The following is a 25600-nucleotide window of genomic DNA, read 5'->3' as shown; positions in this document are numbered from 1 at the left end:
TACTTGGTGTTAGAATAAAAATTCTACAATTACTGGCTAGTCATCTAAGATAGATTTCATCCCTTAGGCTTCCACTCAATCATGCATTATGACTTGAATCTCACTTTGGGCGAGGTGATGTAGTCTTGTTCAACTATAACCCCAAGGCCCTTCGAAGACATAATTAGGGGCAATTGCGAGACCATGTTTTCCACCCCTTCAGAATAGTGAATATATGAACTCACTCAGTCGGTCCAACCCGGAGTGAGTAAGGTGCCTTCACGTCTTTATCGTAAGATATCATAAGTGGTTCTCAACAAATACCCCAGAACCACTCCATCATCATAGTCCTAACAAGATTGCACAATCCATCTCCACTTGAGCACTCCAGCCGGAATGGGCATCATAGGCACCCACGTCATGCTCAACAACCACCACTCATATCCCAATCAAACCAGTCCCTTCCCAACTGCCCAAATGGGCATCATAGGCACCCCAGTCCGACCTGTTCTATGTAGTGGAATCTTAATAAATTCTTGCTACTATAAAAAAAAGTCCTCCATTTTTTTTTTAATTTCTTTATAAAATGTTACCTGCTTTGGTGGCCTTCCAATTAAATTATGCTTGGCGGCGGCCAGCAGTGCCAAATTGCCAATTGCCAGTTTCGTATTTGGCGGCCTCAATATCTTAGGGAGATTAAAATCGGTATAAAGAAACCCGTAATATGCACATTTAAAAGAAGACCGATATGACACATCCTTGTTTTTTCTAATGCGACAAATAAGGTCCTACCTTAATTAAATTATCTTAGGAAGCAAAGTTACATATATTTCTGGACATTAATTACAATAGATGTTTATTTCCAATTCAACGTCCATTTACATTTGGGTTATATTTTTGTTACATTTTGCTTAGGAATATGTATGATATTCATTAAGATAAAAAGAACACGTACATGATAGATACTACATAAAGAATGGGATTAATTGAATCATGATGGGACTTTCAATCAGAGTTCAAAGAAATAGACCAACATTACATCAACTAACCCTTAACGATTCATAATCTTTACATTTTTTTTCACACCAATTTCCCTTTGGCTTACGACAGAAACAGAAGGGCTTTCATTTACTCACTTAAGCATGCTAGAATTCATTTTTCTACAAAAAGACTTTAATTAATTTTTAAAAAGTACTAGTTTTCTATTGTTAAAATAAAGTACTTGATTATTGTGCTTGCTATTGTTGCCTTCCTTTACCCACAAAAAAAAAAAATCACAAATTAATCTCAACACCAAATGAATACGAATATAAAAGAATGTATATATAATCAATATAACTCAACAATCCGAAAGGCATTACAAACTACAAAGTACAGGATCCAAAAGCTAAAAACAAAAAAAACAAGAACTATATAAAAAAAAAACACAAAAACAAAAGAGAGAGACTCAATAAAGTCCTCCCAGGAAAAATAAATATATCACAATGAACGAAACTAACCAAACCAAAACCACATAAATTTTTGATCACTTGCACTTCAAATCCTGGATAGCACGGTTGGTCAAATTAAGTGACATGCTGCAGCTCATTTTGCCAGACTTGTTCTTCTTGATAATCTTCATCAATTCAACCTTTCCCTTCAAGGTAGCCTCACTAGTCAGAGGCACAACGCCTGAGTTGATGTCACTGCCAAGGTTTGTGGATCCTGAAAGCTTGTCGGTGTTAATGCTAATGATAACACCGGTTCTCCGAGTCGATCGAGCTTTGGCTTTTCCCTGAGGAATATCAGCAGTACCAATTGCCTGTCCACTGTAGTAGATTGTGACAGTGCTGTTTTGATATTTGAAATGACCGAAGTTTGTGTTCTTCACTGCAATTTCAGTTACCAAATTCAAACTCAAAGATGGATCAGAGTTGGAGCCTGTGGAGCTGAAATTATCTGCAGTAATTGTGACAAATCTGACTTTTGGACCCTTGACTTTCATCACGGTAAGTGCAAAGGCTGTGATAACTATGATCTGAAACACAATGAAAATAGCAACATATGCTAGGCACTTCTTGTTCTTCCCGTCTCCTTTCATTGTGTATGAAAAAAATGGATGATGATTGTTTTTTTTGTGTTTGTAATAAAGGAAACCCTGGTTTTTCTTTGCTCTTGGTTTGGTACGTATCAAAGAATTGTAAAAGGCTCTAAGGAGTTGAATGAGTAGAATGACTTGAAATCACAGAGCTGCAGTATTTATAAATTCTTGTGGTGTCAGATACGATAAAATGTTTAAGAAATTCAAGTGGAGACGTAGGATTTTTATTGTATTAATTGCTTACTATCTTTGATTTTTTCTTTGTTGATATTTCAAAACGTGTTTGGAAGACTTTCGAGTATCTGACCAACAGTGTACAAGCCTACAATTTCACTGAAGCTTCTGTGAAATATCTCAACCGTTAAACCTATCAATTTTTCTTTTTGTTCTTCTAGATGAAAGAATTTGCGGATACGTAAAGTCTATTCCTCATTTGCAGCAAATTTCTAAAACAAACATGTGGACAACATAAATAGGGTAACGTGACGCGCGTGTGGTCGTTGGATTTCACATGTTAGACAACCTAATTAATCTGATAGGATGAAGAAAGCTAGAGTTTCATCATAAAATTAATTGACAACATGTAAAGTATCCAAACTATATATATAAGCACATATAAAGCCCTTTATGTCATCAATATGAAATTCATTCTCAACATTCTAGGACTATCATGTTCTTTTCAATAGAGTAGTGTCGTGAGAATCCAAGAATTTTGTGGTATCAAACATTGCCTTACTATCCCTTTAGTTTTAACTATTTATCCTATCAATGAAAGGTAATTTCTCGATTTATAGGATTGCTTATTGTACATTAAAATGGACCAATTATTGTAAATTTCTTTTTAATTTAGTCGTGTTGAGTGAAATCATAATTACCAACATAACTTTAGTCTTATAATGTAAATTGATAAGGGCGATGTTAGGGATAAAAACTTTACAAATTAAATGATGTGTTACTAATAAGAACAAGTACGTTCATTAACGTTTAAGTAATAAACTAAGAGAATTGTTATTAGCACTCCAAAAATATCATTCTACACTCCAAACTTTCTATATTAGGAAAGAAAAATACACTTTTGAGGAGTGTAGAATGAGATTTTTAGAGTGCCAATAACAATTCCCTAAACTAATCATCAACTTTTATATCTTTTAATTTTCAAAATTGTGTCTACAAATCTAATCTATTTAACATTACCTAATCGATAATTAACAACATGAAGTTAACATGAAGTCATTTCGAATTATTTTTAGGCCTATAACTTTTCAACCAAATTGGTTGAAGATGGCCTTACGTGCCCTTTTTTATCCTAAGTTTCAGTCTTTGAGAGAGTGACTAGTCGTGGATTTAAAAATGATAGAGTTTAATATTTGTCAAGTGGGGGCATTTCTCACGTAAAGATTAGATACTACCCATTCTTGTCTTCTGGAAGAGAAAGACACCTTCACAGTAATACAGTTAACGACTTTAACGTGTGGCGTGCCTAATTACAAGATACATAATCTTCTTTTATAAATAAAGGCGACTGACTCACCAACTCAAGGCTGTCATGGTGGAAATGTCCGTGTGAGACCCACTTCATGGACAAAAAACCGGGGGTTGCGCCTATCAACACACACACTTATATATATATATATATATATTATGAAGCAGCAGCCTTTATAGACTCAACACAAAGTTAATTTGGAGACTGTATAGTACGGATTGTAGGGTCCACTTGTTGAGTTGAATTGCATTTGTGCTGCTTGCTAACTATACAAACAACAAAGGAACCTCTCATGATCCTGACGGTATAAACCCTAAATTAGAGCATCATTACTAACTACGCACATCAAAAGTAACCTTTCGTACTCCTTATAGTATAAACCTTAAATTAGAGGGATTTCCACAATTACGAAATTTGAGGACTCATTTCGGTGATCTTCAATTGAAGGAGGGCTAGAGGGCTCGTTTTAGTCCTATAGCCCTCCAAGAAATTACTATTTTAATGAACAGTATCAGGTCATATTTCTTACCATCTCCAATCGAGAGGGCAGAGAGTCATATGCTAAACATAGCCTTGTGACAAAAAATCATCTCCAACCGAGAGGGCCAAAGGGCCGTAGGCCAAACATAATTTATTATTTTAATTTAAAAACTACAACTTAAATTTAAAGTCTATAATCATCATCATCATCCGTGATTGTAGAATTATAGTCAGAGGTAAACAACTCCCGTCGGGCCATAATATCCCTCTTTTTCCTATCAAAATAGGCCTTACTCATTGGAGTGTAATCCAAAGTGTTCCTTTGCATATTGTTGTCATCCATCTCTTCTTATATTTGTTTGGCCCGTTCTTCGTACCTACGGTTCTTTTCTTCCATGACAATGGCATTTTGCTCCGCCATTAATCGCAAAGAGGCCACCATTTCCTGTTGAAATGTGTAATCATCCTTTGCCTTGCCCTTTTCCTTCAATTTTCTACCCTTGTTTCTTGAATCGTAGGAGATCCATCTTCATCCCCATCTACAGTTGAGGATACATTTCCGAACACCAGTGTAGGACCAACTCTTTGTTGAGGTGGATCTTCAAATAACATCCACCCTTTACAAATTTCCCAAAACCATGATGATTAAAGGGTTTTAAGTTGTCCTCCATATACAATTCCTTCGCTTGACATACCTAGAAAATATAATTGCAAAAAGTAAAGGAAATTAATTTATGAAATTAAATGCAATATAATTAAATATTTAAAATAAATTGTGAAAACACTTACTTCGTCGTAGTAAATGGCGATATTTTCATGTCTGCTGACGGCCTGTAACAGTGCTTGATGCCATTTATTCAAACTTGGATGAAGATGTTTCTTCCATCTTGAAGAACTACTCTCGTTGTTTCAGGTATTCGGTGGAGTGGTGCTTTTGTAGAACTCATAGTATTTTTTGGACGTACGAGTCCCAACACCTTCATTTGTTTGAGAACTCCCCCTCACACTATCTTCCGGGACCTATCTATAAGCCCTGCAAAGAGCTTCATGTTCTTTTCGAGTCCAAGCCCTAACTTACATTGCAAATGTGGCCATTTGAAAATTATTGAAAAAATTGAAGAAAGATTATTGGAAGAGGTAAGAGAATAGAATGCGAAGAATTTAAATAAAATGAAGTAAGATAGTATGGAATGGTGAAAATTATATGAAAAATGATGTAGGAATGACTTAGGTACTTATAGGAAAAAAAAATGGGAATTTTTTTAAATTTTTTTTAAAAAAAAAATTTCAAGAAAAAAAAAAATTCAAGAAAAAAAAAAATTCAAATCTAATGGTCATGGCTAGCTGGCGTCATGTTGACACCAAGTAGCTGTTGGATTCAAATGCTTGGGCTAGCCCTGGGCTTGTTGGCTGGCTCATTTGGGCCAATTGGTTGGCCAGTTTTCCCTCTTTTGGCCCGTTGGGGCCCACGAGCCATTTGGCCTAATCCATGGTTGGAAACGGTTTTTGTGTCATTTCAAGCTATTTTTGGCCCTCTGGCCGAATCGATTGGAGATGGCCTTAAAGAGGCTTATTGACACACCCTGACCGAAATCTAGGCATGTTGGCCGTCACATGAGGGTGACGTAACCATGTGCACAGTGCGGAAGCTAAGAATAATAATAAAAGTACGAACAAATAAAAATCAAACTACACACAGAGTAGTTAACATACATGTGTAAGCGTAAGTGTGAAAAACAATATTCAGAGCACAGAAAACCTAGTCCAGTCCAGAGGAACAAATACTAACTAAACACACCTAGAGGGGGTCCTACACTGGTGATAATCTGTCAGATATGTCGTGAATTCCTCGAGAGCTAGCAAAAGAGCAAACCAAACTAGAACCTGGAGGGGCGCAAAACAGAAAGTGTGAGTGGGCAAAACAAAGCTTTTTAAAATCATTTAATTATCAAAAGTTCTAACCCCTCACCGTAAAACCTGTATAGTTTCCCAGAAAATAGAATATACACATATAAAGAAAACATGCTCAAAAATATGCCATGTCGAATGTCTCCATAAAAATGTAAGTAACCCAGGTAATGCCAAACAATGCAAATAACATGTCAGCCAGAGTCACCTAACGTGACCAGTACGGCTGAATCTAAAGCTCAAATCTCCAACTCACTAACTATACCTGCACACGAGTCGGAACTACCTAAAGTGGTCTGTACGACAAGACTGGGTGTAAATAAATACGCTCAAGTGCTATGATCACATGAAGACTGGGCAAATAATCGCGGGTCACCTACGAGTCAGAACCACCTAAAGTCATCTGTACGACAAAACTGTGCACCTAACTTGGATCCAAGATGAGCATGTGGTGTAGGAGGTGAACATCACGTGAAGGACTGTGCCTTACTTTAGGCGGGAGCACTAACACCGGGGGTGCAGGTTATGAGCTATCTACATAGCTCACATAACTACAAATCATCATCATAAACTATAACTTACTTGGCACTTACATGTGCTTCCGCAGCACCAAACATACATATATGCAACTACTAATGCATAAATAAATAGGCAAACGCAATGTACGGCATTTAAAACATATAAACATTCCATATCATTTTTTGGGAAAAACCACAGTATATAGGTATATACGGAAAACCAAAAGCCCACTCACTGGTATGTGGAAGAGCCGTAACCCCCTTGTCTCGAGTGACTACGCTCGTTCTCGGGATAATTTCACCTATATGCGAAACAACACTTTCAAGCCCTGAAATTCACGAAATCTCGCCAGAGAAACTTCACAAAATCCGGCCAAACCTGCAACTCACGATCCCGACGTCCAAATCCTTCCAACGAACCAACCCGAGCTTCCTAAGGATCTCACTAAGCTTCCTACAAGCTTCAAATTCCCTGAAATGGTTATGGTTGAACTTGTATGATCCTCACGAACACAAAGATATAGTTTTCCACCTCGATCTACAACGTTTTCACAGGTTTTGGTACTTGTTCGTGCGAAGAAGAAGAAGAGGGAGAGAGAGACACACACACGGGACAGGGAAAGTATACGGGAAGAGATAAGGATGAGAGTGTGTGTGTGGTCCAGATGCAACCAACAAGCCCACAAAACAAACACCAAAACGAAACATAACCACTAGGTCCAAAATTATCATTTCACACCTACGGTACGAATAATTTGGGACGAGCTATCACACTTATAGTATAAACTCTAAATTCGAGATTTATATAATTTTATGTGATAATTTCATAGAAGGTTTTTCTTTTTTTTTTTTTTTAACATTTTAAGTTAATTTAACTTCATGTTATTGTAATTTTTTTTTTTTTGTAAAAATTTCTACAAAAAATAAAGGAAAACTAATGAAAAATGGCTTCAAATTTTAACATTTTAATAAAAAAAAAAAACCATCCACTAACTTTATTTAATGATAGGACAAAAGAATAAAAATTACAAAAAAATAAAAAAATAAAGAACCCAACTTGCGCTTAGCGCGTCCCCCATATAAACTTATACAACAAATCCTTCATGTTTTTGCTTGTTGCACGCACTGTGGAAACTCAGATACCAATTACTTTGGAGTTGGTCAAAGCCCATGCCTTGCATAAACACCACCCTCACCCACCCCCCTCCCCTTTCACTCTCCATTTTTTTCTCCCATTGTCAGTTACATTAATAGATTTTTATTTTTTTTTATTTTTTTGCTTAGAATAAGAAAATGACTTCAAATTGAATTGCATTCTCCAGTTTTATTTTTGTGGGGTTGTTTTCCAATAGTAGTCAAGAGGACAAGAGATTTTTCAATATGCCCGAAACATGGGATGGTACACCACGTGTCTCTATACAAGTGGTGAGATTCTTGTGTTAAAAAATTAATAACATAAAAAATAAAATTTCCCACTACTTATATAATGACATGTGGTGTACCGCTTGTGTTACAAGCAGAAGGAAAAATTTCCCACAACTTAAATAGTATCCAGTATTTTAATTTGGTAATTGAAAAATAGCTCTTTAAATATAATTACTGAGAACATAATCTTCTCGAGGATTTGATTTAAAGGATCACTTATGGGTTCATCGTTTTTGGTGCAATGGTTGCTTTTACAGGACCAAACAGGGTCTAAGTTTCAAACCTTAGGAAACTGAATCAAGAATTAGACACTATTTATAAAACTTGACCAATAAGTAGACACTATTTACGAAATTGGACCAATAAATTAAATGGATACTATTTATGAAACTGGACCAATAAGTAGACACTATTTATGAAACGAAACCAAGAATTATGCACTATTTCTAAAACTAAACCAATAGGTGGAAACTATTTATGAAACTGGACAAAGAACTAGACATTATTTATGAAACATGACCAAGAACTAGGCATTAGTTATGAAAGTAGACCAATAACTATACACTATTTATGAAACCGGACCAAGAAAGGGACACTATTTATGAAAATGTACCATTACCATACACTATTTATGAAACTAGACCCAATAACTAGGCATTATTTATGAAACATGACCAAGAATTAGGCATTATTTATGAAAGTAGACCAAGAACTATGAACATTTATGAAACTGGACCAATAAATAGTGTAGCGTCGTTTTCATAAATAGTGTTCAGTTTCATAAACAGTGACTCTGAAGGATGCACAGGGTCCTACGCATTAGGTATTTTTTTTAAATTTTGTTTTTATATTAAAATTGTGTCATTTTCATTAAAATTTAAGTTCTTTTGTCTTTTTTTTTTAATTAAAATTTAAGGGTTTTTCATTAATTTTAATTCTTTTTCATTAAATAAAGTTATAGCATTGTTTTTGGTTAAAATAAACTTAGCCCAAGCCCTTTTCACGAAAGTTTCCAAAAAATAATTCAAATTCCGACACCAACATTTTTTCCTTACTAAAGTTGGTGGGATGAAGCTCCACCATTGAATTCTAATGGTAGCTTTCAAAGTTTAATTCAAATAGTTGATCTTCAACGTTAAAAATGTGAAAAAACACCACAATACGTCTATATCGTTGAATGAAGCACATCAGCATAAATATATAATAAAGCAGCATTTGCTGCGAGACACAAGACTACAGTTACGTCAACATTTATCTGGCCAGTAATGTAGCATTCTACATGTGGATGGAGTAATGTAACAACTGCAAAGCAGCAAGCACGTAGGTGGGATGAGTTTTCCACTCACAATGCCTATTAAGCTCCACCAAATCCATCTAGGTGTTGTCCCTTATGTAAGGACTTGCCTCATGTATTTGGTAAGTCCTTATACTTTAAGAGCTTAGTTTCAGGTGCATTTGAAGGCCTTATTCCTCATTTTTAAAGTCTGTAAGGTGGTGATGATAGCTTTGAGGATAAGCATTGTAGATGCTTTTAGTCTTTCCATTTACAATTAATCATCATCATATCACTTCAACTTAATCGGTTAGTTATATGAATCACTACTTTAGTGAAAGCATAAGTATTGATGAAGGATTTTTAAAATCTTTTTAGGGCCGAGTGTGGGACCATGATTTTCTAGGGTCGGAGTAAGAAGGATCGTTACCTCAAAATTTCGGTCACTGACTCAACAATTCCAATCAGATTGAGTTGCTTAAGTAGACCACGATGCCACCACATCTTACTGTGCTCCGGAAAGGTAGGCAAAGTCCACCGACTTTACTAAGCTTGACCATTCTTATTGCAAGATACGGAAACATGATCCGGTTAAGGTCAAATGAATTTCCTATATTCTTGAAGATTCCTACAATCTAGGGATTGGCATGCAACGTAAGAGGAAACAATATATATTCCTAGATATCCTATTGGATTATCCAGTTTAATACATATTCCATATTTTAAAAGGTCTTTCTCCGGACTAGTATAAATACCCTTGTTTAAGGCTTAACACTGGTAACAATCCTGTAACGCATAGTTATTCTTGCTCACTACTTGAGTATCAATATTGTTGACCAACTTAACCTTCGGAGAACGTTTGACTAGTATCCCACTAGTGCGCAAATTTGGTTCCAACAATTGGTGTTTTTCATTGAGATGTGAACTCATAGTCCTTTTACCAAATCAGTCTACTACACCATGTCTACTGAAGATAACTCTGTGAACGTTGACACCAACACATAGGGTGAAAGCAATCAACTCCCAAATGCCTTTGTCGCTCCGGGTAACAGTGACGCTCCTACTGGTGAAGTTCCCTGCACCATAGACCATATATGGGAAACCTTGTTAAGGATCACTACTTATGTCAACGATCTACAACCTCTCAAGCTTCTCAGGCTAAGAATCGTTCAAACTTTGTCGACTTCGAAAGGCACATGAAAGCCACAAAGTTTCTCCAAAAATAAGAGCTTGCCAACTCTATGGTCATTCCCAATCCCCTGGCTAGTCCTCCAATTTTACTTTCTTTAAATAAGGTGAGGGTCTAAGGCATAACTTAAGATGTTGTTTATGATAATCCGCTCATGCCCCGCCCTCTCTAAAGAATACTCACGGAACTACTATGCAAACTTAAGTCCCTATCTTTGGTTTTGGAAGCTTGAATTCCATCACCCTTGATGGACAGCTGATTGTACCAATGCCTGTTTTTACCCCGGCAACACTGCTAATTTGAACTCGCAAGTGGAACAACATGATGGCCGGAGTGTCAGTCGTACTATTTCATGCAGGATCAGAGTTTAGCGTAACTTCGACCCCTTACACTACGATAGCTTTCTACTTGGAACCTAGGCCCCTCGAATTTGACGATCGGATTCATCTGAAGAGTAAAGATGGTGCATGCCACTAAACCATGGTAACCTTAGGAATGCTCAGAGGGACGCTCGGAATCAACTCTCTAGCAAAGTTGTCAACAAGGCCAGAGGCCCTATTTCTTCAACCATGGAATATGCACCTTATCCGAAAAAGTTTACTGAGCCCAGGTTAAAATACTTTTATGGAGAATCAGATTGAAACTACTACATCATGGATTACAGGAATGCTAAGAGTTGTATAACAACAATGATGTATGCTTTGGCAGAATGGTTTGACATAGTCAATGACATTACTGGCAGGGGTGACAGAGCTTAAAGGATGAACTTTGACTTGGATCAAGACATGAGGTTCAATCGGAAAAGGGATGGACATGATACTCCGCCTCATTCTCCATGTTAGAATGACTAGAGAGGGTGCAAAGACAAGCCAGCTTCATCTACCAAAGCATTATGCTACCTTGAATACTACAATCAACAAAGTCTTCCACAACATTAAGGATAAACCTTTCCTTAAAAGGCCCAAACCTCTTCCTAATCATCTAGCTAAGAAGACGCTAAATGAATACTGCTCTTTCCACCAGTGCCACGACCACACTCTTTAGAATTGCAGTACGTTCCATGATCATATCCATGATCTACTTGATCAGGAATATTGCTAGGTTGCTGGGAATTTGTGAATGACAAAGCCAACAAAGGGAAACCTAATGAAAAGAAAGGTCAAGGTAAGTCCAAGCAGTATCAACTCATGGACAAGGAGGAAGACCGGCGACCAGCTAAAAAGTCAATCCTCAGCATCAATTTTATATGGGGAGTAAGAGCATTTGGGCAATGCCAAAGCACGTGAAAGCAAAGGAACCTACAACTTCGCACACACGGGTAGAGCTCCGATCACCAAAAGGTAGAATATCCCCAAGTCCAGATGTATTTCTAAAAATATGCAGTGGACTAGACGTGGTTTGATTCTTCGTTGACATGAGAAGTTATGCAGGTCATCAACCATAGATTCAACGCCCGTCTATGCGTAGCCATGGAGAAGTATCTCCAAAGCTTGCCTATGTCAAGGCACTTTCATCAAGATGAACCCTAATGTAAACACACATTGCATCATATTTTCTTAGAACTATGTTTGAGATTTGATTCTCCAAGTTTGGAGATTAGGCAGTCTAAGACAGATGCAATCACACCCCTTTCCCCCATCAAACCCCTATTCTTTTATAATAAGAATGTAGTTTGAATATCGCATGACTATTGTTTGTTATTTCCTTTCCTTTTTTCTTTTTTATAGTACAAGGAATACCCAACATCCCATATATCACATTGCTTTGAAAACTATACAAAGGTGCAAGTCTAAAAAATTTAAAAGTGTTTGTGTTAGGGGAGTCTCCTATAGCCCATTTCGTGGTGTTCATGTTAGCAACTTATGAGGCTCGAGCCGTATTAAGCGCTATTACGCTTAGGAGGACAACAAACATTAGGACATGACCCTGTTGTTCGGCAACTTCCAGTGCACCATCCAACTTCTGGAAAATTTATGCAATCTAAGGGTTGTGGGTTACACACTCAAACCTGGGCTTTGCACCTTACTGGGAATAATCGAAAGAGCGATCCGAAAATCACCCGAGTAGTGGCTCTGAACTTTGACCCCGGAATACAATTACTTCTAAATGCATGATTTCTGATAAAAGTAGTATTTTTTTTCATGACAATAGTTCCCGATTAATGTATCACATGAACATATCTATGTTCGATAATTATAGTTCAATATGTGACCAGTTAGACAGGTACCATGTAAATCACCTTAATATGTTAAGGTGAGCTTATAAGTATACAATTCTTGCGTATGTCGTGATCATAGAAAAATCAATTATCAATTTCCAGAATCATGCAACTTTTAGCTATGAGTTACGAGAGCTGTCTCAATACCTCCCGAAGTCAATCGGGGTGTTGAAAGTCCATAGCCCATTTAAATTAGGTTGAGCTAGAATTAAGCCTGTAAACTCGAAGCCCATTAAAGATTTTTTGTTTTCTTCTTTTTTCCTGGTTTTTTGAGTTGGCGTGGAGTGGGGGTAGGTTATATCATATCTCATGTCATTACAAAATTTTGCTAGTAACTCCAATCTCCATATTGATTGTGTTATATTTGAAATGACTCTCATATTTTGTGAACGATATAAGTTTAGATTTGGAATCCTTAATTCTGAATTAAACTTTCCGCTCATAAATTTCATAGAGATCCCAAGGTTTAATATGTGAATATTATTATATGGAGCGTAGTTTCATAAAGAAAAGACATCCCAACCTTTACATTATAAGTTATTGTGTTGTCCCAAAGCTAAAGACTATGGCATCCAAAAAAGAATGAAGACTTCAATGGTTTAGCAAATAATCATATAAAATTAATTATAACGACCAAAGTGAATGAGATTGATAGAGATTAAAATTAATTATAATTTGGTACTTTACACTGGATGCCAAAATCTTCTAAAAGACATTTTCATATTATGTTTTTTTTTTTTTCCTACCCATGCATTCCAAGTTCGAAACTCCCATCTACTGTAATAGTTTCGAACCATCTCCTCTCTCCTTAGTAATAATAAAAAATTTAAATAAAAAAAATGTTTCTTTCATATGGATTGACCATAACGAAAAAAAAAACCCATGAAATATGATCCCTATTTACAGGCAAAATTCCATTACTGTAAGTAACCTTAAAAATAACTACACTGCATTTGCATGAGGTACAGATTGCTACAGAAACTCACTCCACCCCACAAAATAGATCGGCCCAAAGTCCACCCCAGTCTCTAGGCCGTCTCAGAATGGGCTGAGTGAGGAACCGGACTATCTGACATCAGCATGACGTCAGCCATGGCTGATTTCTTTTGTTAGAATCTCACCGTGGGCCACATGTCCACTTTTTGGGCTATTGAATTTCAACATTTTTGAAATCCAACGGTCCAGATTAATTAACTTAATAAAAAATGTTTAAAAATACAAAAAAAAAATTAAACGATTTTTCATTTATATAAATACCTAATCATCTTCTACAAAAATTGTACTTTCGGAAAATGACATGTGGCGTGACAAGATTGGTTAAAAATTCTATCCAAAATTAAAAATAAAATTATTTTTTATTATTTCATAAAAAATTAGTAATATTTTAATACGAGTTGACTAGACTTTAGGCCAACTTATTTTTTAGTGATGGAAATGCACTTGACCAATTACTGTTCAATCAAGTCAATTACTATTCATTTGGATGGATTTAATGAACTTTGAGCCAACTCATTTTTTAGGAGTGGACTTACTCTTATTCATGCCTGTTTATTAACAGCCCAAAGTCGACACCGGAGTTATGTCGATCTTCATAGGTGCGTGGTGACATTCAACGTTGGATAGCATGCTTGTCACGTCCTGGACTTGGAATTAGTGACAAAACTCAAATTCGGAATGTGAGCTAAAATTAAATACGTATTATACAAAGAATGCGAAAATAAAAACTATTATTATTTTTACAACAATTTAATATATATATATATATATATATATTTATATATATTCATTTAAGTATTGTTACTTGTCAAGCTTGAACTACCGAGCTTTGATGAGCCAAATCCGGTGCGATCTTAAACTGTTTTGAGCCAATTTATAGCTCTAGCAATCAGTTACCATGAAATCCCCTGAATATGTTGAGTTAAAAATGATTTTCGTCGATTAAAGTTTGTATTCGTTCTATTTTACAAATTCTTTAGTTTTTTTTTTTTTTGTTTTTTTTCTTTCTTATAAGCATACAATTCTTGTGTTTGTTGTGATCATAGAAAAATCAATATCCACACTCATGCAACTTTTAGCCAATGTTTTTTTATTAGCACCTCACATATTATTTAGGTCACGTAAGATTTTAAAAAGAAAGCTATTTTTTGAATACACGCTAAATTAGTTTTAATGTGTATTTCAAAATTGTTTTACTTCAAGCTCTCAAAATCACTCTCACAACCATGCCATATGAAAATCTCCAAATTAATAAGATCAATATACAATGTAAACATGATTGCATAATGAACTATCAAAGATGTCCAGAACAAACTAAAAATTTCTTATTATATCTCATGTCATTGCAAAATTTTGCTAGTAAACTCCAATTTGCATATTGATTGTGTTATATTTTGAATGACTCATATCTTGTGAACTATAAAAAGTTTAGATTTGGAATCTCAATTTCTGAATTAAAACTTTTACTCATGAATTTCTTAGAAAATACACTTATGTTGGTAACATAATTTCATAGAGAAAAGAGATTCCATATTATGTTTCTTTCATATGGATTGACCACAATGAAAAAAAAAGTATGATCCCCATTTACAGGCAAAATTTTATTACTGCAAAGTAACCTGAAAAGTAACTACAATGCATCTGCAAGTGGTCTTTCAGCCTGCATGGCAACTGCATCATCCACATATTCTAAAAGGATATTATCTGTGCCCACTTCACAAATGGAGGAGATCAATCACTCCAACAGAGAAAGCCATCTCACTCCTCCACCTCCATAGTCCACGGAAAGAACCTTCTTCTGTTAACTTTTCCTTTTTCCAATCTGTTTTCTTCCATTAACCCCCCATCCAAGTCAAATCATTACCAATTTGGTAAACTTCTCCATTGAAGCTGTATCGCACTTTAGCTTTACTAGGTCCCCAACAATGGCATTTGAGATCACCTTGTACATCTTACCACCTATCATATCTTTCCATGTGTACAAAAGCAGGATGAAAGCAGCAATCAAAATTTTCGTAGTCCTCTCACTAACGAGAATATTTTTTTTTCTGGTTGTGGTTCTTTACATTATTTTATATGGCTAAATACTAGGTAGAGAATATTTGTATAAGTATATATGTATGCACTTCAAATTTCTTTTTATTTCTTTTTTCTAGCCAAGACTGTACAAAATTCATTTTCTTATTTATATTGATTTAAGATTATTGCAAAATTTCTTACTCAGTAAGGAAGGAAGGTATTAGGAAGGGATATGGATTTGAATGGAGAAGCTAAAAGGCATGGTAGTTATATATAAGTATTTCCCCAGAGTGTTCTAAAAGTGTTCCTTGTGGAATTCGAACTTGGTTGAACCTTTTTGATTGAAGTCATAGCAAAGCTGGCTGAGTTCTTTTGCCAAAACTGGTGCTCCACAATAGAATACCCCTAATCCAATATTTGAACACGGTTAATTAGTAAAAGAATTAGGAGAAAGCAAGCAAATTCTGCTTATGTTTTATAGGGTTAAGAATATTGACTTACCTATCCTTGCATTAGAGTGTTTGGAGGAAGTTTTTGAGAAAACTTTCTTCCAATTAGGCCTTGCAAAATGGGTCCGCACCTAATTATATAAGAATGAAGAATAATAAGTAAGGTTATTGTCACGACGATGACCCAGGAAAGTGCTCGCCACCTCGACGCTATACCCAAAAAGGACTAATGATGGGGTGCCACGGATATAACTAGCTAGTATCTTATTTATGAAATGAAAACAGAACCACAATGGACCATTTATCCACTCAGTTTTGGCGACTTAACAACATCCCAAGTGAATCATATTCATATGTAATGCAAAAGTTCCCAAGTTTATGTCATGGGAAGAAAAAGAAAATGACAAATTAAGGCATTGGTTGCAGTTTCGATGCCACAAAAATCTGTGGTGGAAAGAGCAATGCTTGAAAGGCCAGCATGCATGAGATGCTATAGAATAAAAGAGATCAAATATCTTACCCTTGTGCCAGACACAATGTCCACCCCATTCTTAGCATGGTTGAGAGCTTGAACCATGGTGATGAGTGTTGATCGAGCATCACCTTCCTCGTACACACTAGTCAAGTAGTTGTGCATCTCAATGACACCCTAAAAGTAAATAACAAATCATGACAATGTTATAAGTAACTTAATTATGGTCATCTATCTATATACCAAAGCAATTTCACGGAACATGTCTAATTACCCTTTGATCAAGCTCTGCAACTTCATTCATCACTCCTTTGAACCAATCAAATGAGCCTTGCTCCCTTGTTACCCAATAAAAGTAGGCATTAGTGGTCTTCAGTGGCTTTTTTCGTTTTGGATAAACCTTGTTGGGATTGGGAGAATCTATACTCCCAGAACTTAGTTCTGATGTTCTAATGAAATCTGAAACAGAATCCTGAAGAGAAGAAAGCAAATTTGTGAGTTCTCATTGATGCAAAGGATTTGGTGATCAAGAGACACAGATTTAGATGATAACACTGGGATAGTGAAATAGCAGTCACAATAAGCAGAATGGGTGCACAAGTTATACATGTACTTACTGCCTGCTCTTCCATCTTGACAATATTGTTGAGCAGATCTTTTAAAATACTGATGAATGGCGTTGCACCGATTCCAAGTCCAACAAGCAGCAGGACATCATAATTCCGGTAGTCTTGGGCTGAGGCACCATAAGGCCCATCTATTAAAAGCTTGGGCAAACTGGTGCCCAGAAAATTGTGTTTAGATATCATACTAAAATTGAGAGCAAAATACTAATAATATCATGATATACACCTTGTCTTGGTTGTCTCATCAGCCCTTAGAAGACCACTCTTCCCAGCTAAGGAAGGCTCACAAGCTTCTGAGAAAACCCTCTTAAGCTCTTGCGTCCAGTCACCAAGCTGACGAATGTGAACACTAAGGTAGTCATCACCGGGAGCAGATGTAATCGAAAATGGATGCCTGACATACATATTTTAACAAATTCACACTCAGAATGAGCAAATCAGAAACAACATCCATACAATAATTATAGGCAGGGGACTAAAATTGAGTATTTTTCATAAATGGGAATCACCATGGTGACTTACCACTCAAACGGAGAAACTGCTGGGCACTGTACAAACATGTACTGTCCACTCTTGTACTTAAACTGTTGTGGCTTCGACATTTGCAATGTGAGAACGTTTCCAGGATAAATAGCAACCTACAAGTTCAGGATTAATGTCTAATCAAATAAGTCATTAGGTTGCAATTTACTATCAAAGAAGACTATATAAATTCTAGTTTTCTAACAACAGAAGTTGCGTATTAATGCCCTTTATATGATCACCTTCAGAAGACGGACGGTATAGAAGCCAGACCGGAAGATTCTCAAGATTCTTTCTCCAGCATATAGTAAAACAGGAACAGAAAGATACATCCAAGTCTGAAAAACATGAATATAACATTCTTTATTAAGCAACTTAGACATTATTAGCAACCCTACTTAATTGAAGATATATTTCTAATCAATCGAAGGATCTCAAATGATTACCGTCTTTAGGTACCACGTGTGCACGAGATAGAGGAAAACGCCATGGATAATGAGCAAGACGTAGACAATAACAAACAAGTGATGTGAATACCAGAAGGCATTGAAGCCAGTGAGCCTATTGAAGGGCTTGGGAAGCTTAACGAGGTTACGCCTGAACCACCGTGTAGCGAGTGTGAAAGCAATAATCATGCATATCAACATAATAATTCCAGTCAGCCCCTCTGGCCCTTTAATCAAATCTAGATAGCTGGGTTTATGCTTTCCAAAGTCGTGAAGCAAATACTTCTTGTAGACTGATTCGGAAACCTTTATAAGCCTCGGAAAATCACAAGCGAGATGGTTCCCAGCATGGAGAATGACACCAACTACAATGGCCGCAGCAATTGTCTGCAAAGGTTATCAAAGGAATGCACATTTCCGACGGATGTCACATATTATCATCCATCTCATATCACGAATTGAGTTTAATTAGTCAGGGATTTAGGTAACAAGATTAATCAAAAAATTCAGGACCTCCACAAACCAAGGACACTTTCATTCTCGCTGTTAAACAGTCTCACTTTGATGCGTCATGTTTTTATACATGAAAAAAATATCTATCACAATAAGACACATTGCATTTACGATTATATTGTAGAGAACCAAACTGCAGAGGAAATCATCCGCAATTACCTAAACCAGAATATATTCCAGTGAGTTTGCCTCGCCTAAACCCTACACTTGAACTATATTGACATAAAAAAAATTAAAAATAAAATTAATTTATTACTTCTAAAAATTAATTTAATACTTCTACTATAATAGTTTTGGCACCTCATAGGACGGTTACAATATCACCAATAGATAGATTTAGGTGACCATTTCGGATCCTGAACAAGTGATGATATTTGCACAACCGGCCGTATTAATAATACTTATAGCACATGATATTTCGATTGGATCATCTCCGGATCCCCTCACTAGGGATCTTGGTGATCAATGCATAAGGATCGTTTATCAAAGATCGTGCGGTCACAATTAAATGCTTTTTATATTTCTAAAAAGTAAAACAATCTCGTTTTACGTGAAAAACATTTAATTGTGACCGCACGATCTTTGATGAACGATCCTTATGCATTGATCCTCGAGATCGCCAATGAGGGGATCCAGAGAGGATCCAAATCCATAGTTTCTGGATGAAGCTAGTGTTTTCCAATGGCTAATTTGAGATTGAGGTGCTTTAAAAAAAAAACACAGCTTATTAAAAAAAATCTAGAAAACCAAATATGTTTGGTAAAACAAAAAAAAAAAAAGTGTTTTTTTAAAAGAATTACTGTCAATGACGATACAAAGCATAGAAAAACAGAAGTAGGGTCTACCATGCTTCTAAAAAAGGATTTTTTTTCTTTTTCAAAGCATAGTGAATAACATCCATTCAATGAAATTTTCAAATTGCAAGTACACCCCTGCATATTTTACAAAATTACAATTTTTGCCCCTGCATTATTCTCTTTAACAATTATTATATCACATTAAATACCATATTATTTTTTAGTCACTTAACATATACACAACAATTTTATATAAAAGTTTTCAAAAACCTAGATGTTGTTTATTTTTTATTTTGTTGAAATCATTTTTACAAAAAAAGTTTATCAATCACTTAACAACTTTATTTTACAACTGTTTATTCTCATAATACAACAGAAGTAATTTTTTTTTTTAAAGTGCAACAATTCCAAACTAGCCCTAAAACTTACATTGGCCTAAATGTTATCAAGTTTACCTTTAGTTGCAGGTGTGAAGTTATATAGAGACGTTCATGTGAAATCGATCATGTGCCTTACAAAAATTCTTTTGTTATGAAAAAGGGGAACAGCTAGTGGCTTCGCCACAACAATCCTTCTTTTTAGGATTGTGAAGACTCACAAAAACATTTTAACTTCTTCTAATTAGGGATGGCAATTCTAACCGTTAAACTCGATAACCGTCCGAACGGATTGGATTTGGGTATGAGGAAAAACTATGAATATTATTCGGTTATGGTTTTAGATATGGTTATAGGAATCCCCAATCCGTATCCGTATCCGTCTCAGAATCTGAACCAAATAATATATAATATAATTATTCATAATACTAAAGTATTAAAGTACACACACACATGTGTATATTCATTATTCACCAAATCCCTGTAAATACAAAAATTACATTATGTGAGTTGTATTTTATGGGAAAGTTCATAAGTTTTGATATGAATCAAAATCTATGAGAATTCAATGGTACTTATGGGAGATATCAAAGATCAGCCAACATTATCAATGTTTAACTTTAGTTTTTATGCTCCACAAGATCCATTCATTAAATCATTTTATACATCAAATATTTAATGACGAAATTAATATTTACTAAATTATCATGCGTTAATTGAATGAATATATTTTTTTGTATCGACAAAGATGGATAAAACCGTTAACCGATGGGGAATCCGTCATCCAGTGGGTATGGTTATGGATAATACCCAATGATTAATTTGTGGTTATGGATATGATTAATTTTCATGGTTATAGGGATGGATATAGTATTTCCGTCTCCAAACCAAACTGTTACCATCCCTACTTCTAACTATCATCGTGTGAGTCACGGCTTACAAAAACTCTAAACTTCTGTACAATCATACTAAAAAATATTAACAAATATGCTATATTTTCGAGGGAATTGTTATTGGTACTTAAAAAATCTCATTTTACACTTCAAACTTTCTATATTTGGAAAGAAAAATATACTTATAAGGAGTGTAGAATTAGATTTTTAGAGTGTCAATAACATTTCTTATTTTCTAAATAGGTCCGAAGATAAGTGGGACCAAGGTATGAAATAAGGAAAGATAAAGAGTGAGATTGTCATGCACGTGTGTACCTTGTGGAAGTTGATGTTGTCGTCAAAAGGCACAAAGAAGCCAAGCCTGGTGGACCTGAGCCGAGTGATGGTGTTTCTACAAACAGGCAACAGCACAAGAGCCATGTTGAATTTCAAGGTCTCGCCAGCACCTTTGGCCGTGAGAAGGCAATAACCCATTATCTCAAAAGCACTTTTTTGCTTGTACTGTATGAATTTCCATGTGAAGAGCGCAATCATAATGCAAAACCACAATGTCAAAATCCAGACTCTCCTCCAATTTTCCTGCAAATAATAGATTAAGTTGGTGCTCATTTTGCGTATTGGACTTCTCCTTCTCAGCCCTTGGAGGCTCTGGCTTAGGGCTTGGCTCGTGTAGCTTAGTGCTTGGCTGTAGTTTAAGTACGTATCTTTTTGTAGTAGAAGCGTCTCCAATTGCCATAACTGCATCAACATTTTCACTGTCGTCATCATCATCCAAGTTATAAACAACAAAACCATCAGAGATATATTTTTTTTCCTAGACAAAGTTAGAACTCGAACCCAGTCCGATAGCAAAACCATACCACTTTGGACAAACTCGAGATATTGAAGATGACGGAAAAGGATCCTCGCCAGATCATTTTCTTAGGGATCCTATGAATTCCGTGATCTTACCCGTTAATCGTATATCATGCGGTTAGAAATTATTTTAAAATTTAAAATTTAAAATTAAATATGAATAATACTTAACAAAAATTGACCGCACGATGTTCGATGAATATATGAAATTATGAAATCTCTGAAAGAATCCAGCGAGATACTTTTCCGAAGATGACTACAATGCAATGCAAGAAAGATTTCAGAAATGTGCACGATGTCAACTGATAACCCCACACGCGTGCCTACGTGTTTGAGTGAGATTTAAGCATAGAAGTAGAAGGTCCACGCGCGAACATAACTACGTGTGAATGTCAGAATGGCACTCGCGCCAAGTGTAGTAGGTGAGGATTATTTCAACGTGTATGATTAAATTACGTTAACATCATCACAAGATTATGATGTTTAATAGTCGCATCTTTTTCAATCATTCGAATACCTCCTCTAAGTTTGGTTCGGTTAAATATTTTTCTGTATTTAGATGTAAATAAAAGAATAGTGTTTTTATTTAAGATAAAAGAAAGGTGTTTGAAGCAGTCATGAAATGCTTTTTAGAATGGAAAAGATGCATGGTTGGATGACGTATTTAATTACCAGCTTAGGAAAAAATTTGAGAAAAAGGGAACCTGATAATTAGAGTGTGCATCTTAATTTTAACTGTGACAGTGGCCACGGTAAGAAATAGTCGAGTGTAACTGATCAATGCCTTATTTGACATGTAAACCCAAATAATTAATTGAGAAAACTAATTTGCAAATTAAATTATAGAAGTTCATCCCTTAAGAAAGTGTAGTGGGATTTCCCATAGACTATATAGCTAAATTTTCTTAACCTTTGTAGTGTGGTATGAGAATTCTAACATTATTCAGGACGTCCTATTTATAATTCAAGTAATTTTCTTTTGATTATTCATATATCATTTTCCATTACAAAGTACAGTAAAAGTCGTACTACAAACAAAGACAGACTCCAAGATTTGGAATTTAATAATCTCTACGCTTATGGCTATCTAGAAATACATATATACAAGAGAAAAAAAAATGTCCAACTACAAGTTGTGCCGCACAAAGAAATTATATTTAGATATAACTAGGCAATTGGGGCCTACCTCAATGTAGCCAAGTCTTTCAGGATCCAACTCTTCCATGATCAAAGCTGCATATTCGTCTGCTTGTTCCTTCAATCTTGATAGCTTGTTTGCAGAAGCACTCAACATGATGATCTAACCATTAGAAATAAAATAAATACCAAATAAAATAAGAATTCTTTTTGGTAAAAAATAAAATAAGAATTTAAATCTTAATTTTCCATTCATCTCTTAATGTAGATAACATCGTTTGTTAAAAAAGAAATCTAAATTTTCCAGCCAACATTGACTTGATAGTTCACAGTAATTAAAATTTTTCAAATAACGACCGAATTACTTACCGCCAGAAATTGACTTAAAAACCCTCACCAACCCCATTGAAAACGATTAGACCATACCCAAAAATTTGGTAAGATCAGAGAATTAGAGATGCCATGGGTCCAATCTCAAACTCACAAAAATGTAAAGTCGTTTGTGCACTAGTTATCCCAACTAATAATGGAAAAAGATGCGTATGAACCAAGAAAAATGAGACATTTTAATCAATTCCTTTATTAAGTATTTGTTTAATTTAATTGTGGTAGTTAGTTTTGGAATTTTCATGGATTTATGGTCACCCAATCTTGCCTACCATGAATTATAATAAAGCAAATGACACCGTGTAGGCCATAAAAATATGAAACCACCAAAGAAGCTCATGCATGACTTGTCTGTTAGAGAGCTCAAATTTCTTGAATGATTTAGGTCGGTGCGTAGTTAGGCTAATTCATGAACATCATATATGTTATTATTTTAACATATATAAAATAAAAATATAATAAAATAAAAATACCTCTTTTACTTCTTCTTCTGTAATTCGACCGTCGTCATTCTTGTCCACCCTGTTGGAATATATAAAAATGAATTAAAATATTCACATATAAGTTTAAACTTATCAGAAAAGTGAAATACGACATCGGCGATTTGGCCGTATTTGTCCAAGTGTCTGCTTTAAATGAATATACAATTCAGGTTAAGTAAACAATTGACGAGCAATAATAGTAATTAGTTAATTAATTGATTAATGCCTACATGTCGAAGAAGATCTGGAGCCTCGAATCGAAACTTTGATCTGAAATTTGGGACCAAAACTCATAGAGCTCGTCCTTGCTGATTTTCTCAACCTTCAGTCTGCGTCTTCGACCCAACGCATCGAACAACTCCAACGCAAACTCCTTCGAATCTCTCATTCCTAAAAAAGAACAATCAAACGAAAACAACGTACATACAAAAATCAATAATGTACCAAAATTAACATAGTAATATTACAGAAGGCAGCAAACTGCCCGATCATTTTTTTTATCGCTTATTTTTTGAAACACGAATCTTTTTGGCAAAAATCTTAGTTAAATATATAATGTGCATATGAGTTGAAGTAGTTTTAGTAGTAGAAGTACCGATGCATTGAGGGAAATCTGCGCGGAAGAGATGGCCGTCTTTGGTGAGCTTGTTGAAATTGGTCTCCACTTCGTTCCAAGCATCGACGCCATTGGTCTTCGTACTATTATAGTTACCAATGAACCTTAATCCCCGAAGCGCTTTCTCAGCGCCGGAGCGAGTGCGATCGAGCTGTGCTCGCTGCCGCCTCAGAGCGCGAGCGGCCAGCGCCAAGTCAAACGCACCGCCTCCGCTGCCACCGGCTGATGCATTCTGAGAAGTTGAAGCGGAGAGAACTCTCGAGCTGTGGCTTTGGCTCCACGAAAACCTCCTCAGCTCGGCCTTGAGCTCTTGTGAAAATTGCTTTGCTTTGGCCAAGGCATCCGCTTTGAGCTCCTGAGAGAATTGCCGTATCCGACTGTTGGACGAGCTTCTCCGTATCGGGGATGGCGACCAAGAAGCTGAAACCGACGTCGGAGTTTCATTTCCGGTGCCTGTGAGCTCATCGATGTGAATGACGGTGGTGGGCTCGACGCTGCGGAGGACAATCGTGTTGTCATCTTGTAAGTCGAGAGTTACCTCGACGAACTCCTGATCCCTGGAGTTGGAGTCGTCGGTCATTGCCGGAGATGATGATCCGGCGCTGACCATGGACCTCTCTGGGACGGAGTCCGAAGCCCATCGGCGCTCGTGCCTCGGATAAGCCCTCATTGATAAAGAAAACAGAAAGATTTGTATATAATTTAAAGATGAGTAGGTGGTGGTGGTGGTGGTGTTTATAAGATTTGTGAAAATGAAGAGGTGAGGAGGGTGATGAGTGAGTTTTGTTTTGTTTGTTTTTTTTTTGTTAAAAAAAAAAAAAAAAAAGAACAAAAGAGGGAAGTCGTCGTCGAACGCGGTTTGCTCGGAATCTCAGGGAAAAGACGTACGCGGAGCGCAGCAATTAGACAGAGGAAAAAGAGAGAAGCAGACAGCTTTGGAGCAGAGAGGGCGAGAGAGGCAAAAGGACCTAATACTCCCCCGCAAGGGACAATACAATACAAAAACACCACCACGGATATATGGAATACACGTACACGTTTATATCTACTTTTATTTGTTTATCTTATTTAAATTGAAATTGGATGTGGCTGCGGTTTGTTTCAACGTGTTACACGTATCGTCTGTAATGGTGATTTGTTACACTACCAAAAAAAAAAAAAAAAAACGGTTTAAGAAAACAATTGATTGGTGCCCTTTTCAATTTCATTGAGCACATATATGTATTTGTGTTTTTAAGTTCCATTGAGCATAAAATTATCTCAAATGTGCATTTTGAACAAAAAAACACATTAAATTGTGTCTACAAAAAGGTGTATTGTGCCTGTCAAAATTTGAATACAAAGTTTGTGTTACTTTTTATGGATATTAGTAAGTATAATTTTTTATTAATGTATGAATGCACAAAAAACAGTTTTGTGCCCTTTAATTTGGAAAGGGATCCTCTCCGGATCCCTTCCAC

General features: G+C 35.9%; 2 protein-coding genes and 1 long non-coding RNA gene across 3 annotated transcripts; all 3 read right to left on the bottom strand.

Annotated features, from left to right (window-relative positions):
• Positions 1–1277: 1277 nt before the first annotated feature.
• Positions 1278–2205, bottom strand: LOC125469337 (late embryogenesis abundant protein At1g64065-like). The gene has a single exon (XM_048566557.1). The coding sequence runs from the start codon at positions 2057–2059 to the stop codon at positions 1505–1507; it is 555 nt and encodes a 184-aa protein (XP_048422514.1). The 5' UTR covers positions 2060–2205; the 3' UTR covers positions 1278–1504.
• Positions 2206–5314: 3109 nt separating this feature from the next.
• Positions 5315–7346, bottom strand: LOC125469325. The gene is made up of 2 exons (XR_007251667.1): positions 6685–7346; positions 5315–5906 (listed from the first exon to the last, which is right to left on the bottom strand). It is a non-coding gene; the product is annotated as an uncharacterized LOC125469325 (long non-coding RNA).
• Positions 7347–14995: 7649 nt separating this feature from the next.
• Positions 14996–25117, bottom strand: LOC125469381 (respiratory burst oxidase homolog protein A-like). The gene is made up of 14 exons (XM_048566648.1): positions 24120–25117; positions 23755–23914; positions 23516–23564; positions 22705–22818; positions 20979–21401; positions 18084–18470; positions 17880–17975; positions 17638–17753; positions 17342–17509; positions 17107–17266; positions 16764–16961; positions 16538–16666; positions 16070–16148; positions 14996–15973 (listed from the first exon to the last, which is right to left on the bottom strand). Exons 1-14 carry the CDS (start codon positions 24808–24810, stop codon positions 15864–15866), a joined length of 2880 nt encoding a protein of 959 aa, XP_048422605.1. The 5' UTR covers positions 24811–25117; the 3' UTR covers positions 14996–15863.
• Between the last annotated feature and the right edge of the window lie 483 nt (positions 25118–25600).

Source organism: the organism of the source record quoted next, unplaced genomic scaffold (assembly GCF_019419815.1).
Source record: "Pyrus x bretschneideri cultivar Hongxiangsu unplaced genomic scaffold, Pyrus_bretschneideri_v1 Contig42, whole genome shotgun sequence".
NCBI classification, from domain to species: Eukaryota; Viridiplantae; Streptophyta; class Magnoliopsida; order Rosales; family Rosaceae; genus Pyrus; species Pyrus x bretschneideri.
Note: the sequence above shows the minus strand (reverse complement) of the source record. Positions and strands in the feature narration are given on the sequence as shown.

What these genes read in the sequence shown, in the direction of transcription:
- LOC125469337 (XM_048566557.1), bottom strand. Translation starts at nt 2,059, where the DNA reads ATGAAAGGAGACGGGAAGAACAAGAAGTGCCTAGCATATGTTGCTATT.
- LOC125469381 (XM_048566648.1), bottom strand. Translation starts at nt 24,810, where the DNA reads ATGAGGGCTTATCCGAGGCACGAGCGCCGATGGGCTTCGGACTCCGTC. An exon ending in CTCCAGATCTTCTTCGACAT is followed by an intron (nt 23,565 to 23,754) that starts GTAGGCATTAAT and finishes ATATTCCAACAG; the next exon opens with GGTGGACAAGAATGACGACG. An exon ending in ACACGTGGTACCTAAAGACG is followed by an intron (nt 17,976 to 18,083) that starts GTAATCATTTGA and finishes CATGTTTTTCAG; the next exon opens with ACTTGGATGTATCTTTCTGT.